Below are 20121 nucleotides of genomic sequence, written 5' to 3' on the forward strand. Positions count from 1 at the left end.
CTGTTAAGTCAAAGCACTTGTAGGTTAATAGTAGGTGAATAACCTCCTAATGCCCCTTTAAGGCTGGCAGAATGAGATTCTTCACTTCTCACTTAGTGTATGTGTTGAGAAAACTGAGAATTAAGTCTTTATTACAGTATTGCTTGACTGTCTAGGCGGCCTTTTGTTTTGTTGTGTTGATCCTGGGCCTCAAAGTCTGCTTGTCATCCCTCCTCTGGGAGAATAAATAAGAGCCAGTGTAGGGCAGAGCTAGAATGCTGAACCTTGACTCTTGAGTCAACGTTGTTGAGGGATCTTGGGCCAGCCTCTCCTTTCCTCCACAACCTACCTATTATGTACGACGTTTCTGCCAGCACAGCAGCAAAAGGGGAAGAGTGTGATCAGGTAGAACATGGAAAATGCATTATTACCTTGGAGGCTGTATCTGAACATCATTTCCCCCTTGTGTCCCCTAAAGTACATCCACCACCGGCTGATCCACCTCACTCCGGCAGACTACGATGACTTTGTGAATGCCATTCGCAGCGCCAGAAGCGCCTTCTGCCTGACCCCTATGGGCATGATGCAATTCAATGACATCCTTCAGAACCTGAAGCGCAGCAAGCAGACTAAGGATTTGTGGCAAAGGGTCTCTTTGGAAATGACCACCTTTTCACCATGACGGCTTGGGGGTGGCTTCTTTTAGCTAGAGTTCTGTTCATGACACCCTTCCATACCGGATCTTTTTTTTTTTAGCTGTTGGAAACCACCGATTTGATGTATTTATACCAAGGCATTCCTCTTTGTGCAACTGTGACTGTGCTCCACTTCCCTTGTTTTCTTCTCCCCAGCAGGTGGAGTCAAGAAAGTAGTTTTGCAAGTGCAAGGAAGTACGTGGGTGTGTATGAGAGTGTTTTCTGTGTGAGAGTTGCGGGGGTTGGGGGGGGAGAGGGAGAGTTGTCTGGCTGGCTGATACTTGGCCAATGCTTTCAGCCCCCTTCCTGTGCAGTTTTCTAAATGAGGGTGTGTGTGCGTGTGTGCCTGCGTGCCTGCATGTTAAGGGCGTAGGGTGGAGCCTGTCCTTTATAATATTTATTTTAGCATTTATAAATATGTATACTACTTTCTATAAGGTTCTAAAAATTTCATTCATCATGGGGCCAGGAGAGGCAAGAGTTTTCTTTTTGCGCATCCTGGGCTCCTCCGTCACCATTCCGCCTGCAGCAGCTACCCAGAGGAGCTCAGGCTGAAGCGGAAAGAGCTCCGTCAGCCAGCACTGCCTACGTGTTTGGATGGGCAAAAGGCCCCAGAACAGTATTGAGCTGGCTACTGCAGTCTCTTTGCTGCTTGGACTGTGGCCCCAAAGAGTTTTTGTCATCAGGCTTTGTAGGATGTTCCAACCATGGTGGTTCTGAGTTGTACAGTCATGTTACTTTGGCTGGGATGTTAGCTCTCCTGTAATCAATTTCTTATTCCTTGTTTCAGTTTCCTGATTAAAACACTCATTTTCTTAGACTGATTCTCTTCTCCATCCTTCTGTTAATCATGCTGAGGATGCGGTAAAACACGGAATTTAAGACTGCCTGCAGCAGGAGGTTGTTACCTTGTAACACGAATGGTCTTTGACGTACACCGGAATTTCATTGCGATTCTGCTCACCATGCTAACACACAGTACTAGGCAATGAGCTAACCTGGTTAGAGAAAGGCAGGTCATCCGAGGCAGGTTCGAATGTGAAGAAAGGGATTTGGGCTCTCTTGCTCCTAAACACAGATGGATTATTCCTGACATTGTCCTTTCCTTTCCTGTTTTGATTGTTCTTTACCTATTTCAATTTGCCTTGTTAAGTTGTTTGGGGGCATTTTTTGTATAAAGTGATGAATGCAGTAAATAATATCACTAACAAAAATAGTAGAATCAAAATCCTAAGAGAGCCCTATTGGATCAGACCAAGGATTCTCCCCCCTTAAGCATCCTATTTCTAACACAGGCATGCTCACAAAATTCTAGGTTGTTTACTGACAGCTTCCCTCTCTGGTAGTTCTGATTCTTTCTTTCACTATTAGTAGCTTTGATCCTGTTATCTACTGCGGTAATTTTTCAAGTAAAGAAGTTTGGCTACTGGCCCTGTAAAGCAAGGAGAAGATAGTAAGTATTATCCCCCCCCAAAAAAAAAACCCCACACACCCTGGTGTGGCATTGCATACTTCCTATTCTTACACTATAAAGGATGCTGTTTTTACTGATAGGTTATGAGAAATAATTGTATTTTTATAACAGCAACACTTCTAGGAGATACTGTGTATGCTAGCTGGATCCACTGAATTATGGTTTATGAAGAATCCCTAGGTTTTTGTCACTTGTGTTTGACATTGTGCTTTCCACCCACCCGCCCCCCAATGGTGGTTCTGCTCTGGGTTTCTGCCCTATAAGGTCCTGGTGTTGGTATCCAGTGGCGTAGCGTGGGGGGTGCCGGCCGCACCGGGCGCAACATCTGGGGTTAGGGCAAATCCACGGGTTAGGGGGCGCAAATCCACGGGTTAGGGGGCGCAAATTACTTGCCTTGCCCCGGGTGCTGACAACCCACGCTACGCCACTGTTGGTATCTGCTAAAGATTTTTTCAAATATTTGTTTTGGCAGAGTTGGTGCTTCCAATAAGCAAGACTTCTACCCTTGGAAGCTGCCTTGCCTTTTTATAGTTTCCTTGGCCTTTGTTTGTTAACCGGCCCATTGAATGGGTTTGTATTTTTCGACACCTGTGCTATGAATTCTGTTTGCAGTCCTGTTATGTGGTTTTAGGCAGATTCCTGCCCTTTCAGCCTTTTCCATTAATCCTCTTAATTTTTCAAAGTTTTCTCTCTCGAAATGAAATGTCAGACTTTCTTGGCATGTATCAATTTAAGTTGGTTACTGTGGGTGGTTTGACAGTAGTTGCATCTAGCAGGTCAGAATCAGTACCATGTCTGTCTATCGCTTTCCATAGCAAGTGCCCAGCCCGGTTTTAATATGCACCCACCTGTCTAAGTGTTTTTGTGCCTGTGATTATTATAAAAGCTAAATATGGGGCAGGTAAGGCAAGGGCATGCATAAAAGATTTCAGCTTTTCTTCTTTTGTTTGAGCACATTATTCATGGTGGATCATTAATATGTCATAGTCTCAACTGTTTTTTTGCGGCCCCTACTGTCTATTAAGTCCTTTATTTTGCTTCCTCCTATGAAATGTTGTGTTTCTTTGTGATTATAGACTGGACCCTTTTTGGAATTGTGCAGCCTTTCTCAGTGGTAGTGCTCTAAGTACAAGTGCAGCAATACTTCTCGGTTTTTGCAGTTTAACTTTTTTCCAGTTACAAATGAGCATATGTGTATGTTATCGGCAGCTAGCATATGCTCTCAGTTAATAGATATAAACATTGGAGATATAACTTGATGTCGGTATCAACATCTTGCCATTGTAACGACTGTTTCCTGAGGAAATTCGTTATCTGAACTTGGTGTGTTCAAATCCTCACAATCCTAATTAGCTGTCTTGAGAGAAGTGATATCTAACTGCCACAGAAGGTGGCTTTAATCAGGGCTTTTTTTCAGCCAGAACCTCTCACGTGGGTGCCATTGCCATTCTAAGAGGAGGAGGGAAACGTTGTTGGTGAGTTCCGCTTTTATTCATTTGCAGAAGCTCAGTTTGAAGTGTCAGAATAGCCCCTTCCGTTTAGGGGGAGAGAAAATTGAGCTAGTTGAAGTAGCAGGGGGTGCAGGGCAGGTTATCTGGCCACCTATTGTGTGAAAAGCCTAGTATGTTTTTTTGGCACATGCACAAGAGAGGTAGAATAGCCATGGGCCCCTTTTAGCCGTTGTGGGGTCCAGGGCGATCTCTGCCATGCAGTGTTGAAGCAGCTGCTTTGTTTCCTTGTATGTTCATAGCTGGCTGTTGTGGAGGTGTGTGGTACAACCGAACACTAGCCACAGAGAAATAAAGTAAGTACATTTATTGACTCCAAATGCTACGTCTAACCTTTATTTAGACATTGTGCTCAGCTGCAAGAGCCAAGAATTTATCCTTATCATTCAATGTGAATGACATACATGATTCCAGTGCAGGAAGCACAGCACTTGCTTCTCTCTTCAGCCACAGGGTTTTAGGTTTGTCGGTTCCATTTTTGATAGCACAACATTTCCCTCTGCATGGTGACACATTGGATGAAATATTATATAATCCATATTATATATTTACAAACAATGGTAAACTGACAAGTAAAAATACACAATAACTAAGGCTCCATGTATATAAGCTTGGCTGAAATCACCTTCCCCCTCTTGGAGTGGGCGCACTGAGTCACCCGAGGGTTCTTCCTGCCCCAATCAGCTGCTATGTATATCCCTCAGTGAGCCTGGCACTTGTTGTGAGCAGCTGCTGGACCACTCTACATAAGGCATGTTGGGAGGGAGGGGCAGGACTGCTGTAGCTCGCCACTCACATAGTGGTTGTAATGAGGAAATGCTGAGATTAAAGAGTTGGCTGGAGACCCACGACCTGCAGAATTTGAGGCAAAATGAGTGATTTGAACTGACAACACAGATTTGTAGTCCATCTCATTCAGCCTTGTTAAGATGAAAACGAATAGCCTATTTGAGATTGCTGAATCCCCTTTCCACCCCAGCTGAAAGTTAAGACTGTTCTGATTAGTTACAAGTGAACACTGTTTCTTTATAGTTCATGAATGAATGTGGCACCATCGTATTCTCTCTCCCCCCCCCCCCCGCTTTTACCTGACACGATAGGGGAAATAGTAATCTCTCTCCCATGAGAACTTAACGCAAGTTTCTGCTGCCTTGCTGACCATTTCCCTGCCCTCCTTCCCTTTCCGCTAGAATAGGGTTAATGAAATAACTAAGGCTGCAGTCAGATAAATGAAACTTGCTGTCCATTATTAGCAACATCACCCTAACAACCACATAAGGGTACAATATTAAGACATTCACTTGCTAGCATCCTGAGTGTTTTGGACATAAATAGGGAATGTCCCAGTAGCCTACACAGTTGCATGCTTTTGTTTTTCTGTGGAGTCTACTCTGGGCTTTCTGGCACGGGGGAAATATAGCACAGAAGCATTCCTGTGTCAGCCACCCTAATTTTTTTAGATAGAGGGCCATGACCGCACAGTGGCTTGTGCCATTTTGTTCTCTGGGTATCTCTCCAATGTAACAAACCATCAATAGGTGAAAGTGCATGGTCTATAATCAGGCTAGCACACTTCCTGCTCCTGCCTCCAGTTTCCTTTCATAGAGAAGAGATGGCAGCAGTGTGTGTTTTTCCCCAGTGGCTCCCACATCCAGATGTTGGGCAGCACTGACGCCAGCACCCTTGACTTCAGCTCCAGCTAGAATTTTGCAGCTCCTCTCGGAGCCATGTAGGAAGGGGCTGTCCAAACTTGTTCATCAACTTGGATAGTTCAATGTTGTGCTCGCGATAGAAGTCTGCCAGGAACATGCGGGACTGCAACAGTTCCAAAGGGAGAGCAGAGTTAATGAAGGACTGCTCACAACCATCCCTCCCAATTACTGAGATGAATCCCACTTGGCTACTCACTGAGGAATCCATGTCTGGATATTTTCTTCCTTTACTTTTCCCCAGGCACTTGGTCTTCCCTCCTTCCAGAACTTGACACCAAAATCCTTTTGCTTCATCAAACCTGAAAAAGGATGCCTGCTTTATATACCTGCACACATGGGCTCTGAGTTGGAGCAATCTGAAGGGCTAGGCTAATGGCTTTCCAATATTTTACTTCCTTTCTAGAGGAAAGGGGCTGAAAGCAGTTTCCACAAAAATGTAAAACAAAGATTAATTTTTATTTGTTGCAATGCCTTTTTCACAAGTGCATGAGCACTCACGTTTCAAAATTTGCCAGAATAGTTTGGTGATCTGGTACAGACCTAATGCTTACAAAATCATAGGTTCCAAATTGGTAGCCACGCTTGATGTGTGTACCACACTGGTACAATGTTCCTGGTTTTGTTACAAATGCACTAATGCAAACCAGATTCCCTCAGAACTAGTTTGCAAATGCATTTCTATCCATGGCTTAAGAGCAACTGGCTTACAAAAAGTAGCATGATTTGCATTAGTATATGGTGTAGGTTTATAATTGCTGAATGCTAATAATATTCATATGTGAACTGTGGCAAGAGGTTAAGTTAAACTTTTGTCTTGAGCTTCATGTCTGATTTATCACCGACATCCAGCCAAATCCAACTCTGGTGGCAGGGAGAGGTCGATAGCTATGGCTCAGAGCTTTTAAGCTTTAGGGCTTTGGTGGGTATTTACAGTGCAATCCAAGGCTGCGTGTATGGTGGCAGAGAATACAAATGCCTTATCCAGACACAGCCCTACTAGACTTGAGCCAGCAGCAGGCAGGCAAGCAAGCAAGCAAGCAAGGGCAAAGGAACATTTTTATTCTGTGCCTTTTCTTTCAGCTTTAAAAATTTTTAACATGGGAAATATTGGGAGGGAAAGATTTACTCATGCTCAGGAACATGACTAAATAACTCTCTGGTTTGGGAGCCTATTGTGGGACAGGAGGACTTTCAAATTCCAGGATGCTTCCTGGGGCAACCCCTTTTTGGCCCTACTGATATTGGAGGAGTTGGTGAGGGAAGCCCTTTCATTAGGTCTCTGTCTCCAGTGTTAGAAGGGTAGACAGATTCCCAGGGACCACAGGACTACACTAAGGCTGGGCAATGCCAGGTTTTCAACACTGCAATGTATCACCAGCCAAACAGTACGATCTGTCGATACGCCACAATGTTGAAATGGAGGAGGGAACAAGCTGCATTAGGCCCAGCCAGAGTAAAACTGCCACTGCTCTCACTGAGGCGGTTTCACCCTGGTACCTCGGATGATGCAGTTTGTTCCCACCTCCCACCCCAAAACCTCTCTGGCTTGTAAACAACACATCAGGGCTTGCTCAAGCCAGAGGCTTTCTTTAGACCATTCTGCTGAAGAGAGCACGGCCACCCATGCCTCAGCAGAGCAGTTTAAAGAAGCTGAGGGAGGAACAAGCTGTATTGGCTTGTTGATGCAGCTTGCTCCTCCCTCTGCGGCATGAGGGGCAGAGTGCGATAGCAGTAAATCATGGGTGGGTGAAAACTGCCGCTGCTCTTGAGTTCCGCAGAGAGGCTCAGGAGCGGCGTTGGTTTTACCTGCGATATACCGCTTGGTGAAGCTGCCATCGTGCTCTGCCCCTCATACCAGTCCTGGGCGATGCACAGTGGTCTTCAAGGTGGCATACAAGAAAGTACAACTCGTAAAGCAAAAATGCAGCAGCAGTAAATGGAAATGTAACACTGCCAGCAGTCCAGATCATAGAGAAGGAAGCTGCTAAAGAAGTATGGGGCCTCAGAACATTTACAATGTATTTACACAAGCAAAGACAGGCATGCAATCCTTACTTGAGTGCTTGGGTATAGTTGAACAGTGGTGTAACCCCCAGAAACCTTTGGATGTTCTCCATGACAGATGCAGGGCTTTGTCTGAGTTCCTGCCCATCCACAACCAGAACCTGAATTGAAGGAGAAACAATGAAGGTTTCAGAATAATCATGTTAAAGCTCCCCACCCCTATCTCAGTTACCTAAGTCACATCCAATTACCACACAATTCTCCTGCTTATTTTCTATTCCTGGAAGGGGTGGCTTAAGTGAGTGGAATTTCTTTAACATACATTTACTACGACAGCAGCAATCAACATATAGATCTTGCATTTTCAGGCATTTGCCTGAAATCATGAGGGTTAAAAGTGTGTAGCTGATAGAGGTGAATGTGCAAGCCCTGCCCGGCCTTCATGCATTGAATGCAAAGGTCAATAATAATAATAATAATAATAATAATAATAATAATAATAATTTATTATTTATACCCCACCCATCTGGCTGGGTTTCCCCAGCCACTCTGGGTGGCTTCCCCAAAAATATTAAAATACTATGATACATCAAACATTAAAAGCTTCCCTAAACAGGGCTGCCTTCAGATGTCTTCTAAAAGTCTGGTAGTTGTTGTTCTCTCTGACATCTGGTGGGAGGGCATTCCACAGGGAGGGCGCCACTACCGAGAAGGCCCTCTGCCTGGTTCCCTGTAACTTGGCTTCTCGCAGTGAGGGAACCGCCAGAAGGCCCTTGGTGCTAGACCTCAGTGTCCGGGTAGAACGATGGGGGTGGAGACGCTCCTTCAGGTATACGGGACCGAGACCGTTTAGGGCTTTAAAGGTCAGCACCAACACTTTGAATTGTGCTCGGAAACGTACTGGGAGCTAATGTAGGTCTTTCAAGACCGGTGTTATATGGTCTTCGTGGCCGCTCCCAGTCACCAAAAGGAGGCCTTTACACACTTTCCGCTGAAATTGCTTTAGAAGCCTCCATGGGGTCAGAAATACTAAAGGCAGGGTCCCCAGTGCTGTGGAGTCTTCCAAGCATGTTCAGTGGAACTTACTTAACACCCACCTTTAAACCTTCACAATTGATACACAAATACCTGAGGGGAGCCAGTGTACTGGGGAATATTGCATGCAGAGTTTGTGTATGTGTTCCCGCTTCACTACAGACTTTTAGCCCATATAAATTGAGGCAAGCACCTGGAGCATCCTTGGTGGCTAACATAGAAAGCCAAAAGGCACAGTAGATTGTTTTAGTTTCCTTCCACTATAAATTCTAATGCCTGAAGTTCTACCTTGTAAGTTTTAAACAACTGAGTTGACTCAAATATGCTTTTTATTAAAATCCTGTAATCTCATTTTTTGTGAGACCAACACAGCTACAAGATCCTGGTTTATCTGTTGTGCGGGTGACTGCTAATAAGGTACTCATTAAGAGTGAACAAAAGCAAACATATAAAGGTTTATGAAAGCATATAAAAGCTCCCCTTCAAAATACCACCTGCATTGCACAACAATGTGATTATAAATACACCCAAAGGCTGCTCTACCTGTCCAGAAGGATAATACATCAACCACCTCTCCAGATGAGTGGAATACAATCCAGGATTCAGACAGCGGTTCTGCAGATTGTGCAGCTCCTGAGGGGCTTGGGGCCCAGCAGAAATGATCTGGTAGAAAGTGTAGTTGAGTGCCACAGGGTCGTTGTGAGCACGCTGGTGCTACAAGCAGATAACGGCAGGTGGGGGGGGGAGAGAGAGATGAGTGAATTAGCAATGCACTCCTCTTTTTAGTGTACGAGGCAGCATATCTATATACTACATGCACTGTCACATCCCGCTGGCCCCACCAGCTGGGTCCTGCACATACTCCTGCTGTGATGCCAGGAGGAGTTCTTAAGGAATTACCTGATACCAGGAGTATGCTCTGTCAGCTGGGTTGATCAGGATGGCAATTATTTTGGCCCGCGGAAGGAGAGCGGCACTCCGCCTGGGTACTACTTCGGTGTCAAAGTAATTGGCACTTTTCTCAAACATGAAATCTGTGCTGGCATTGGAGGGGATGGGAAAGAACTCCATGTACCTGTCATGTGAAGAAAACCGGGAGAGCATGAGAACAAGGCATGTGTAATAATGGTGATGGGCGTGACACAATGGGAACATAGGGGAGAGGCTCATAGCTCCTAGTATTTTGCCCTGCCACAGGGGAACGTGAAGGAAATGATAGTTTCAGACACGAATGAAAGAGAATGAAGACAAGGACAGTATTCTGCTAGCACAACTTGCACTCTCAACTCCAGTCCCAGTGATTGGCAGTGTTGCATGGACATCAGTCTCAATATGACACACCTATACCACAGGTAAGGGCACACATCACAGTGGCAAGTTAAGAGGATGAATTCCCTCTGCCCTCCTTCACGCGGTAATCTTATGTATTTATATGTCAATCAGAATAATCAAGTCCTGAACCATCATGGTAGACTCAAACTGAGGCCTCATGACCAGACAAGCACTGCCCATTGTGTTGAAGGCCATGGCAACTACAGTTTGATTTAACTGAGCTGCAACAAAGGCAGCTGTAAGACCAGCCAAATAGGTCACTGTTCACCAATGTTACCATACCATTTACTTCAAATCTGTATTTAAAGGTTGTCTGAACTCAAAAATTAATGCAGGTTAATATACACAACATTAGGAGGCAAAGCAAATCATGCCAACGGCAACCAAGTTGACCGAAACCTACACAAGCCATGATTTTTGATCCCACTGAAAGGTTTCTGATGAGGGTCAGAATGCCTAATCCGACAGAATCAAATCCCACTGAAAGTTTGTGGGACAGAGTAAGGGCAAATCAGTGAGCACACGAGTCAACACACTTACCAGTCAATTCCTTTGTGATAGTTGAGTCCATTAAAGAACTGGATCTCTTCATAGGTGGAGGGGCTTGGAAAGTTGCTGGTAACAGCTGGGTGCATGGATAGGAAGAAATGCACAGCTGTTGTACCTGAAACAACACAGTGGAAACAAAACTTGTGAGGGATTTGTCTGGGAGCAAAAAGGGCTGAAACATAAGCTGGTACTAGCACGGCTGCTACCAACAGCAGTCGTGACACACAAAATTGTTTGTCCTGGGCTAAAGCTGTTGCTCATATTGCTCAACCTGGTAAGGAAAGCCCCAAATATAACCACTACCCTCAGCCACTCTGGCAATTCCCATCGGACTAGGAAGGGCGTGAGCTTTGCTTCTTTCTGAAGCCAATTGCAATATTAAAGTGGAAAGATCTGAAGCGTATGAAGCCACAAACTAGGCCCAAAATGCAAGACCTGTGCTCCTTCATGCTCCCACCCTTATAGTCGCTTTTAACTGTCTGTCCTTGTTTCTACCTTTTTAAGTAAAGTATGATATAATCACCTTTTAATTACTAGTTTTTATCCCTTACCAGTTTTAAGTCTTATGTGTTCAATTCGTCCATATGTTTTATCTTATGCTGGTCTGTGACCAAAATAAAGTTTGATACTGAAACGTTATCATGCAGCTCAGTTACATAGGTCAGTAAGAACATCCTTTAAAACCTGACACAATCAAGCCTGTAGAGGGCACCACTATACCTTTCCTACACTCAAAGGCGTACTCGTTCTTGTTCTACATCTTATCTCAGCTCGCCAGTTCTGGAATTTAATATTAATTGGGTGGAACAGGCAACCCCGAGAAATTCAAGATGACAATTTTGGCAATTGACAACTTGGAATTGCTTCCCCACCACCACCTGACATTTCCCAGAAGACCTAAATCAGCTCCCCGCTAAGTTTTAAGGCAGCAACAGAGAACCTGCGTCTCTCGAACTGCTGTCCAACTACAACTCCCATCATGCCTGACTACTGGCTATGCTGCCCAGGACTCATGGGAATTGGAGTCTAAGTACACCGGGAAGACCACAGGTTCCCCCATCATGTTCCAACACAAAAAGAAAAAAGGCCACGTCACACATATATTAACAGGGCAAAAAAAGACCATGACGGCCAGTGGGTTATGTTACCAGTTTTCTGAGGACCGACGATGAGAAACTTGGGAAGCCGGTCACATGTCTTCTCTTTGGACCAGATGTCTTTATGCCGCTTGTCATCACAAGGGTTCTACATCAATTAAAAAATCACGCATGAGATAATGTGGGGAATAATTACATTCGTGTTTACCCCAGGCACAATCACTCTGGTCTACAGCACATTAAGAGCTTGGCTGGCATATGTCATAGAGCATATGCTGGCATCAGTGCTCTATTCTGGATGAAATGATGGTCATTTGTTGGTCAAAGGTATTGTGGCAGTCTCCTGAAGGAGTTAACTGGGCAGGAGCACCAGCAAACCAACAAAGACATGCCCAAGGGAAAATAAAATCACAACTGCAAGGAGGACTCTATTCAATCTGTTGAACTATTTAGCAGTGCATTTTCACCACAACTGGGGAGGCCTGGAAGTTTAAAAAACTGGGCCTAAAATTCTGATAAAGGTATTCGATTCTGTTCAGAAAAACCATACAGCATTTTAGATCCCAGAACCACCACTAGTTCATGCCTTGCGTATCCCCCACTTAAGGTCTTAAGACCCAATAGGAGAAATACACCCCTTTTTTTTTTTTTTAAATAATAATTTTTTATTAAGTTTTCACAACATAAACATAACAACATAAACATAACAAGAAAAAATAACAATACAACATAAAAAAGAAAAAACACAGATCAATAGGAGAAATACAAACTTCTCTCTTCTGTAGCAACCAATTCACATCTGCTCTGCTCAGAAGCCTTTATTTATATTAAACTTTTATTAAAGCTCCGAGAAAAACTTCAGCTGCAGGATGGTTGAGGGGAAATTGTCCTGGAATCTCACCTGCCACAGAGGGTTCTTTTCCTGCGAAAATATTTCAAAATACTTTTTGGCCAGCTGGATGGGCGGCAGAGTCTGAAGACGGAGGTTGGTCCAGCACTGCACAAATTTGACGAGGCTTTCGAAAGTGTAGAGCCCAAGGCGATCGTTTCCATAATTGGACAAGTGGGTCATGAAGATGCTGATCTACAAACAAAGAAGGACATGGGGGGCATTTGTTAGTGTCAAAAGGTTGATATCACTTGGAAAATTCTATCTGCTTTCCACTCTTGTTCTGCAGGGGCAGCATTGGCCAATGAGCATCGTACACACACTTAGCAGTTGCTCTCGTGTGCAAAATGAAAACAACCCATTGCTCCAAATCCGTAGTTCCAATGTTGACACTATTCAGGTCCCTTGGGCAGGTTTTCTGGATACTCACCTGTAGCTTGGTTCTTTAATTATCATTATTCATTTGATTCACTTATAACCTGCCTCTCTATAAAAATAAATAAATGAATGCCCAGGTGGCCAACTACAATAAAATCCGCAATACAATAATGATGCAATCTATCCAGATGGATTAAAAAGTTTCACTTGAAATCACTGTCTCCAAAGAGTTGCATTCAGTTGGGCAGGACTACAAAGCGTCCGCATTTAAAGATTGCGTGCAATCTGGGTTCTTGCTTTCCTCAGGAATCCTGCAAATGTCCTTTTACATGCAACACAGTAACACTTCCCAGGGACAAATAATGGTTCAGCAAGCTCCCACAATGGACAAACCAGGTGGCTACTAAACTCAAAGAAGCCTGTCTGAGGACATGACTTTAATCTTACATTGCCATAAAGGCAGGGACTTTGCTGCAGCCAACATTGGCTACCACAAAGTCCTTGGGTGCCGCCAAACTTGGGGAGTGGGTTGCTCTTTTGAGGCTTGAGACATCAGTCATAATTCTTTTTTATTTTTAGCCAGATTGGATTCCAAAAATGACTTTAGTGATACCAGGTGCTCATGAGCAGACTCAGTCTCTGCAAACGAATGTGGCTCCTAAGCAGATATGCGGTCAAATGAAGACAAAAGAACCTTCCTTTTAAACGCACAACCTCTCACCTGGCTAAAGAAACCAGGTGTCTGCAACAATCTGTGCCTAAGTGTCAGTCACCAGATAACAACACCTGTTAACTCTTTAATTAAGAAGTCTGGTGTGGGAAGAACAGATACCTCATCTGTAACGCTTCCCAGAGAAGCTGGCCCCTAGGTAAAAGAGCATCTAACAAGTGAGGAAATTGGATAGGGGAGAGGAAGGGGAATTAACAAGGTCATGTATTCAGTTTGATTACAGAGTGACTGATTGTCTGGCATTAACTAGATCAAGTACATCATCATTACAAGGAGAACCCCAATGCACCTTTCCCCCTGGTCTCCAGTTTTCCCGTCAAATGTGACCATCTTAATAGAGAATTCCAAACAGGTTTTGGGGACTAGCAGCAGAAGCCTTCCTGCACTTGGAGGAGGCTGGTGTGACTGTGAGGCATGGTCTGCCACCAGATGCTTCCTTTACATCTCTGACCTTTCAGGGCTGGGGTGATTTTGACACCCAAGAGCACACAGGGCATCAAGAGGCTGAGCTGGAGGCTCCATGCAAACCATCAAAAGAAGGGCACCCAACTCGCAATGGCAGTATTTCCATCCAAGTGGTAAATTACTGACAATTAGCTTCCAGGAGAGAAAGAATTACTAAAATATTATGAGGCTGGAGGGGGAATGCAGCAGCTTCTCATGGAGGGCCTCAGGGATTCTAGCAGCTCTGGCTAAATGCCTTACACCTAGAGGGAGAGATGTCCCAAGTTTGTTGCTTTATCACGTTCACCAACACGTTTGGGAGAGGAGTTGATTTTCTAAATCTCTGGGCTCGGGACGGGAGATTGGTCTCCACATTAACACAGCTGCCTCTCAGAAGTGAGCCCGAGTGATTTCAAGATCTGGATTACTCTAGGCCAGGGAATGGGGAAACTTGGTGGCCCTTGAATTGACTACAACTCACACAAGCCCCAGGCAGCATGTTCAATGGTCAAGGATGATGGAACCTGTAATCTGACACCTGAAACTGTTTTAAAGGACTCCCTAGGGTGGCTGATCCACAACCACTGGTCTTGGGGCCTCTTGGCAATGCTGTATTTTTATTCATGCACGAACTGCTGAGCTCATTGGCACCTAGTGCCGTATGGGGGGGAATGGGCCTGGATTCAATGATCTCTGATTGCCAGCAAGGGCTGTTGCGTTAGCATAAGGGCAAGAATAATGGTTGCACAATATGAAATCTCAACACTATAGTTGCGCTAGCAGAAGTTTGTTGGGCGACCAGTTGTGCAACACGGAGTATTGTATCTGTTGTGCCACCAGCTACAAGAACTATGCTGGCTCTGTGCCCTTCTCTTGTGCATGTCATCGCTAAGGGACTTTAAATCCAGTACAAGTTAAACCCCCCTCTTTTTGTCACTAACATAATCATGCGCCATTCCAGAGAGACAGGAATTTTGGATGAAGCTTTGGCAAACAACTTAGGCTCCTTGGAATCTGAGCCACTCAGCTGAATTGCAGCCGCTATCCAAATTAGCCTTGTTAACTACTTTTGAATGGTGTTTGGCATATAAGCAGTATATTAATTAATTAATTAATTAATTAATAAGGATAATTCATTCTTTCTCTCTTAATATATAGAGTTTGAACCAAGCTTGTTTTGACTGTCTAAAAGCCATGATGTAACTACTGCGGTCCCACCAGTGCTCCCGTTCCATACCTTCCCAAACTAGTGACTTAAGAGTGGCAACCGTTGTCTACCTATCTTCTGACAACGACACCCGACAACCATTCAGACTAATTACCAACAGGCAAGTCTGATCTTATTCCCCAAGATCCTCCCCCCACCTCATCTAAGCAGCCACAACTATTCCTTATAACGGAACTCAATTATTTTCCCTGGAGATGTTAAAAAACCCAAGTGTGAAAGGGTAGCAATCAGAAATTAAAACAGCGAGCTGAAAATAGAGCAGCAATACACCTGGTGCAGAAGGAACTGGAGGGGTCAAGGGGGAGGTGTGCAACTCTATAGCTTCAGGGAAACGCAAGCAAAGATATGCAATGGCTGCCTTTTCTGGGAGCAGAAAGCTGCATTCATTTGCTGACATCATGGTTTGCTGGCTAGTCAGGAGATCAAACATCCTGTGTTTATACTGCAGAGTTAAACACACACACACACACACACACACACACACACACACACACACACACCAACTCTTGCACTTCTGCATTGACTCACAGGGATTCAAACATCTGTTATGGATCAGTGAGGAGAGGCTGTTTGGCGCTCTTTATTTTAGGTGGGACATCTTTATCAGTTAAAGTGGAAGGAGTGAGAGTTTAAAGTCAGTTGGCAAGCAAAGCAATTGGTTCACGGACCAGATTGATGATGAAAGGAGAGAGCAAACCAAGGCCAACAACTAGGGAGTAGGATGAGTTGAGGGGACACAGGACACGCTTTTTGGTATTTGGTGTAAATTGCTCACTGACTTGTTTTTACAGAAACATCAGGCTGGGAGGAAGTATTTGAGACTAATACATTCTGTCCTCTTGCCAAGTGTAGCTAGCTGGGAACATCAGCAATCCTCTTTCAGCGATGACATTATAGAATCATAAAATTGTGGGGTTGGATGGGAGTCATCTAGTCTAACCTACTGCAACGCGGGAATCTCATCTAAAGCATCCTGCCAAGCCACAGAGTGCTCAGCAGTGTGTCAGGGATTTTCTGGAAAAATTAAATCAGAAAGTTTTCTTTAAAATGTTCTGGGGAGTTTTCTAAATTGATTGGGATCTGATACAGCAAGTTTATTTCAACCCCCCCCCAAATGTACCCTGTGTTAATTTTACATGCTGTAAAGTATTTGAGATGAAACATTCATCTAGAAAAGAATCAATATGAAAACCACAATGTGGTTGGAGTGTTATATTTAAACAAATACAAAGCTTAACTTAGAAATAATTGTTATTGGACTATTTGCCACTATTCTAAAACATGTCAATTTGATAGCCACAAACTTCCCTGACATTTGAGTGGGGGATCAACGAACTGGAAACTGCTAATATGCTAATTTTAGCATACCCAAAGAGCTGTGCATTAGAATAAAGGTCTTTCCCATATATGTATGCAGTGCCCACATCTGAAATACAAAAGGAGGGAAAGTGTGGGATAACCAACATGCTTAAGTTTAATTAATGCACAATGAATGGATACAACTGCAGTTGACATGGGGAAGTATCCAGTTCATGCACCAGAGGTGGTTTTAGGGTAGCATGACTGGTACAAGCTCCCTGGGCACTGAGCTGCAGGGGACACCACAACAATGATGGAGAACAGAGCGCGACAGGCAGAGGGTGCCAAATTTTAGTGCAGCACAGGGTGCTGCTGAAATTTGAGACACCCAAGTCTGCCACTCAGTCACTGCATGGGGGCATGGAGGAATCATGCTTGCTGGCCTCATCTCTAATCGCTAGGCACCTGCTGCACCTCCCTGCCACCACCATTAATCCCTGTGCACATTGCGCAGAAGGTTCAGGCCAGTTTCTCGCAGACTGATCTAAATACTGAATACTTGGAGGGCAGGGACAAAGCAAGCGATTGCAACCCTGTTTCCCCTTCCAGGCATTGAGTCTAAGAATGTAGGCTGCTCCTGAGAAGAAGGTTTATCCCTAGGAAGAACCTCTGTCATATTTATGTCCTCCCTGAAGCATTTTCAGTAGGTTCCTGGGTGGCAAAACTGTCCGGCCAATTTTTTTCACAAATGCTTCCCTTCACTTTTTTGCCCAGCTTTTGCCAAATATACACACCTCAGCTGTTTTCTTTTTCTGTGCTCTTAAGAAAAAAAAATAAAAACCTGACCACCACTGACGTAGGGTAGAAAAAAATAAAATCCATTGTTGGCATCTGTCTGTCTGAGGAGACAGCCCGGTGAGAATTAGGCCTCAGGACTGCTGCCTGTGTTTAGCATCTGTGCAGACTGTATTTCCAACTACTTTTTCCCATCCTTCACCACATAAAGCACACAGGTAATCACAAACACTGCCCCCCCCAATGCTGCAGTACTTACTGGGTTCAGGAGCACTGTCAGAAAGAGTTCACCACCGCGAATGCTTTTGTCCAGCTCCTTGGAGCCACCAGGATACTCATTATAAAATATGGTGTGAGTGAAAAGACCACAAGTCTGTCGAGGCAACACCTGGGAGAGCCAGAGGGAGAGGAAAAATTAGAGATGGCCATGGATTATCCCTGTGAATTTTAACATGCAGCCAACAGTGGGAACATGCAGCCAAAGGAGAAGGCAATTCTACTGGGGTTAGATGGTGTCAACTTCATATTTGCTATTCTGCTGTCATTCCTAACTGCCATTTTCAGTCCCACTCCAAAAAGAAGGAAAGAAAAAACACACCACTTGGTGTTCTGCGGCTACTCAGCATATTTTGGTCCTCATGAGGCTGTTCTGAGGTTTCCTTCCCCTCAAGAAATTTTCCTAAACTTTTTTCTTGCATTTCCGCAAACCCCATGGTTCTCCTAAGCATGCTGAGAGCACCATCCATGCACAAGAGGCAGCTCTTTTGGCTACGTGAGGACTGGCGCTCAAGGGAACTGAGTTCTTTATTAATACATAATGTAAAGTTAAAGGAGGGAATCAATCCAGCCTCTCCTGCTCACCTGCCCAATAGTGACACAACTGTTGGAGCAGTTGCATGGCTCCACTTGGAAGTTCTTTGATCTCGAATCCTACATACTGGGAATTCTACACTAGTCTGAGTGATTGCTACAAAGAACTGACTGATTTATGAAGGGCAAGTCTATCAGTGGTTACTAACCACAGTGGCTATCTGTCTCCATTGTTGGAGGCAATATGCCTCAGGATTCTAGTTGATTGGGATCACAAGCGGAAAGTACTGTTGTATTCATGCCCTGCTTGCAAGCCTCCTAGAGGCATCGTTGGCCGCTGTGAGAACAGGGCTCTGGACTGCATGGACCTTGGCAGAATCCAGCGGGACTCATTCTTGTGCTCCCTTTGCTTTTGTGTTTGAGAGTTTCAGGGAAGATTAGCATTCAAAATGCAGGGATGAGTACCCAATAGGCTAGTGGTTATGTTTCTCCTCCAGATAATCAATAGGGGCTTCATTGTCTCACCATGATTCCATTATGGATGAAGCCCCGCCGGTACCGGGCAGGCCGAAGGTGTGGATATTCCTCTGTGCTGGTCACCTGGATGCCCCAGACAGCTTTCCATGCCTCGTAGAGCTGTGCATGGACAGGGTAAACTCCTGAGTGGTGGGGGGCTACTGCATAGCCCAGGTCTGTGGGGATCCCATGCTCCTGGAAGAAGAACACAAATGGTAAGAACCCTCTATTCCCTGTATTGCTAGCAGTTTGCTGAATGGAAGGAAGGCAGAAATGGCGAGACAGAAATCTCAAAACAAAAAGTGAGTGAGTTAGTAAATTGGAACTTGGGTCTGGGGTATATGACACAACACATTTATACTAGGTTTGCAAACAGTCAATTGCCTGTGAAGAGTAAAACATTGCCTCTAGGCAACAAGGCATGGATAAAATGAAAGGAAACTTGGCAGAATATTGTTGAGATGGCAATTTTTGGATCAGTGGGGTCAAACTTCTCACGGACTGGAACATCCCCCATTGAATTTGCTCCTTACCAAAGCAAACTGCTTGTTGAGTTTCATTTGCTCGGCTAGCACAGTGACGTTGTGAAAGAGATGTGGCTGCATGTGACTCCACATGTGCGGGAACCACCAGAACTCCTTCCTATGCTTTAGCAGCATGTCGTCCCCTTCATCTTCCTCATCAGTACCTAGAAAGAAGGGGGAAGGAAGGAAGGGGTGCTCAACTGTCACGTCATCATAGACACTAAACGGCCAAACCAGAGAAGACCACATTTCATTTGCATGAATGGTTTTTAAAAGGAAACAGCAGGCGCCAGGTTCCCATCTATACCAGGGACCTGCTAGGGCATAGCTGGGGGGCACACTGTGGTGCTGATCCAAATGAGCCCCCTGCTTCTGCACCTGCTATCTTCCCTGGCATAAAAAGCTCCCATTCGCTCCATTGTACTGATAGCACCCAAGAGCTGTCAGAACACCACTTGCATCCAGTAGTTCCCCAAATCAAAGAATTCAAATAGGCCCCTACCTCTGCAGAGGTTACAGGTCCCTGTAAGCCAAAACCCTGCCGGATATTTATCTATCCTGGACAAAAAAACTGCAGTGAGGCCCAGAGGGTTAACAAACCTTCTTTTATCTGATGCCAGAATCCTGATCCTGATCAGACTTTAGACAACTGCTGACTGTGTGGATGGCATATCACTAAGAAATTTACAATACAGGTGAAAAGAACAAAGGCAGCTTACCAGTGTGGTAGAATTTCCCAGAAAATCCCAGGTTGAAAGTAAAATTGGGAACCAAAGTCCTCAACTTGTTCTGAGTGTTCAGTAGAGCCTGAAAAATAAGAAAAAGGGGGGGGGGGAGAGGAGGAAACAAACTTCAAAAGAGATTCTTAATCAGATTTTTCAACAAGAAGGGCACTTATACAAAGCCTACATGCTGGCAGCAATGCACAAGCAGCCCCAAACATTGGTTTCTTAAAGGCTGACCCTTGTCTTTGGCAAGCGTGTTCAGGAGAGCACAGCACCAAACGCTAGCCCTGTCCCTGGCCTTGCTCTCCGGTTCTCTGTTTTTGAGAAGATAGTGCAGAGCTTTCTTCAGATATGGCAAACCCTGAGCTAGATCAACTCATCCACAAAATGTTTAGGTT

At 44.6% G+C, this 20121-nt stretch overlaps 2 protein-coding genes and 1 long non-coding RNA gene across 8 annotated transcripts in view; 1 reads left to right on the forward strand and 2 right to left on the reverse strand.

Moving 5' to 3' along the window:
• ZSWIM8 (zinc finger SWIM-type containing 8) overlaps nucleotides 1-1498 on the forward strand; it is a 59989-nt gene extending 58491 nt beyond the window's left edge. For all 5 annotated transcript variants that reach the window (XM_081864191.1, XM_081864190.1, XM_081864192.1 and 2 more), the window contains one exon: nucleotides 458-1498. In XM_081864191.1, coding sequence (XP_081720317.1) covers nucleotides 458-661 — 204 coding nt within the window. In that variant the 3' untranslated portion in view covers nucleotides 662-1498. The remainder of the gene's footprint in view (nucleotides 1-457) is intronic.
• Nucleotides 676-2423, reverse strand: LOC309343190. Its single transcript, XR_014157168.1, has 2 exons — nucleotides 1999-2423; nucleotides 676-1960 (listed from the first exon to the last, which is right to left on the reverse strand). It is a non-coding gene; the product is annotated as an uncharacterized lncRNA (long non-coding RNA).
• Nucleotides 2424-3948: 1525 nt separating this feature from the next.
• Nucleotides 3949-20121, reverse strand: part of NDST2 (N-deacetylase and N-sulfotransferase 2) — a 107689-nt gene continuing 91516 nt past the window's right edge. For both annotated transcript variants that reach the window (XM_081864266.1, XM_081864267.1), the window contains 12 exons: nucleotides 19718-19805; nucleotides 19008-19162; nucleotides 18484-18669; nucleotides 17408-17536; nucleotides 12287-12469; nucleotides 11437-11533; nucleotides 10280-10403; nucleotides 9308-9482; nucleotides 8951-9121; nucleotides 7424-7533; nucleotides 5565-5667; nucleotides 3949-5471 (listed from right to left, as the gene is read on the reverse strand). In XM_081864266.1, coding sequence (XP_081720392.1) covers nucleotides 5346-5471; nucleotides 5565-5667; nucleotides 7424-7533; nucleotides 8951-9121; nucleotides 9308-9482; nucleotides 10280-10403; nucleotides 11437-11533; nucleotides 12287-12469; nucleotides 17408-17536; nucleotides 18484-18669; nucleotides 19008-19162; nucleotides 19718-19805 — 1647 coding nt within the window. In that variant the 3' untranslated portion in view covers nucleotides 3949-5345. The remainder of the gene's footprint in view (nucleotides 5472-5564; nucleotides 5668-7423; nucleotides 7534-8950; nucleotides 9122-9307; nucleotides 9483-10279; nucleotides 10404-11436; nucleotides 11534-12286; nucleotides 12470-17407; nucleotides 17537-18483; nucleotides 18670-19007; nucleotides 19163-19717; nucleotides 19806-20121) is intronic.

Source organism: Podarcis erhardii (assembly GCF_964252035.2).
Source record: "Podarcis erhardii genome assembly, chromosome: 5".
In the NCBI taxonomy this organism is placed as follows: domain Eukaryota; kingdom Metazoa; phylum Chordata; class Lepidosauria; order Squamata; family Lacertidae; genus Podarcis; species Podarcis erhardii.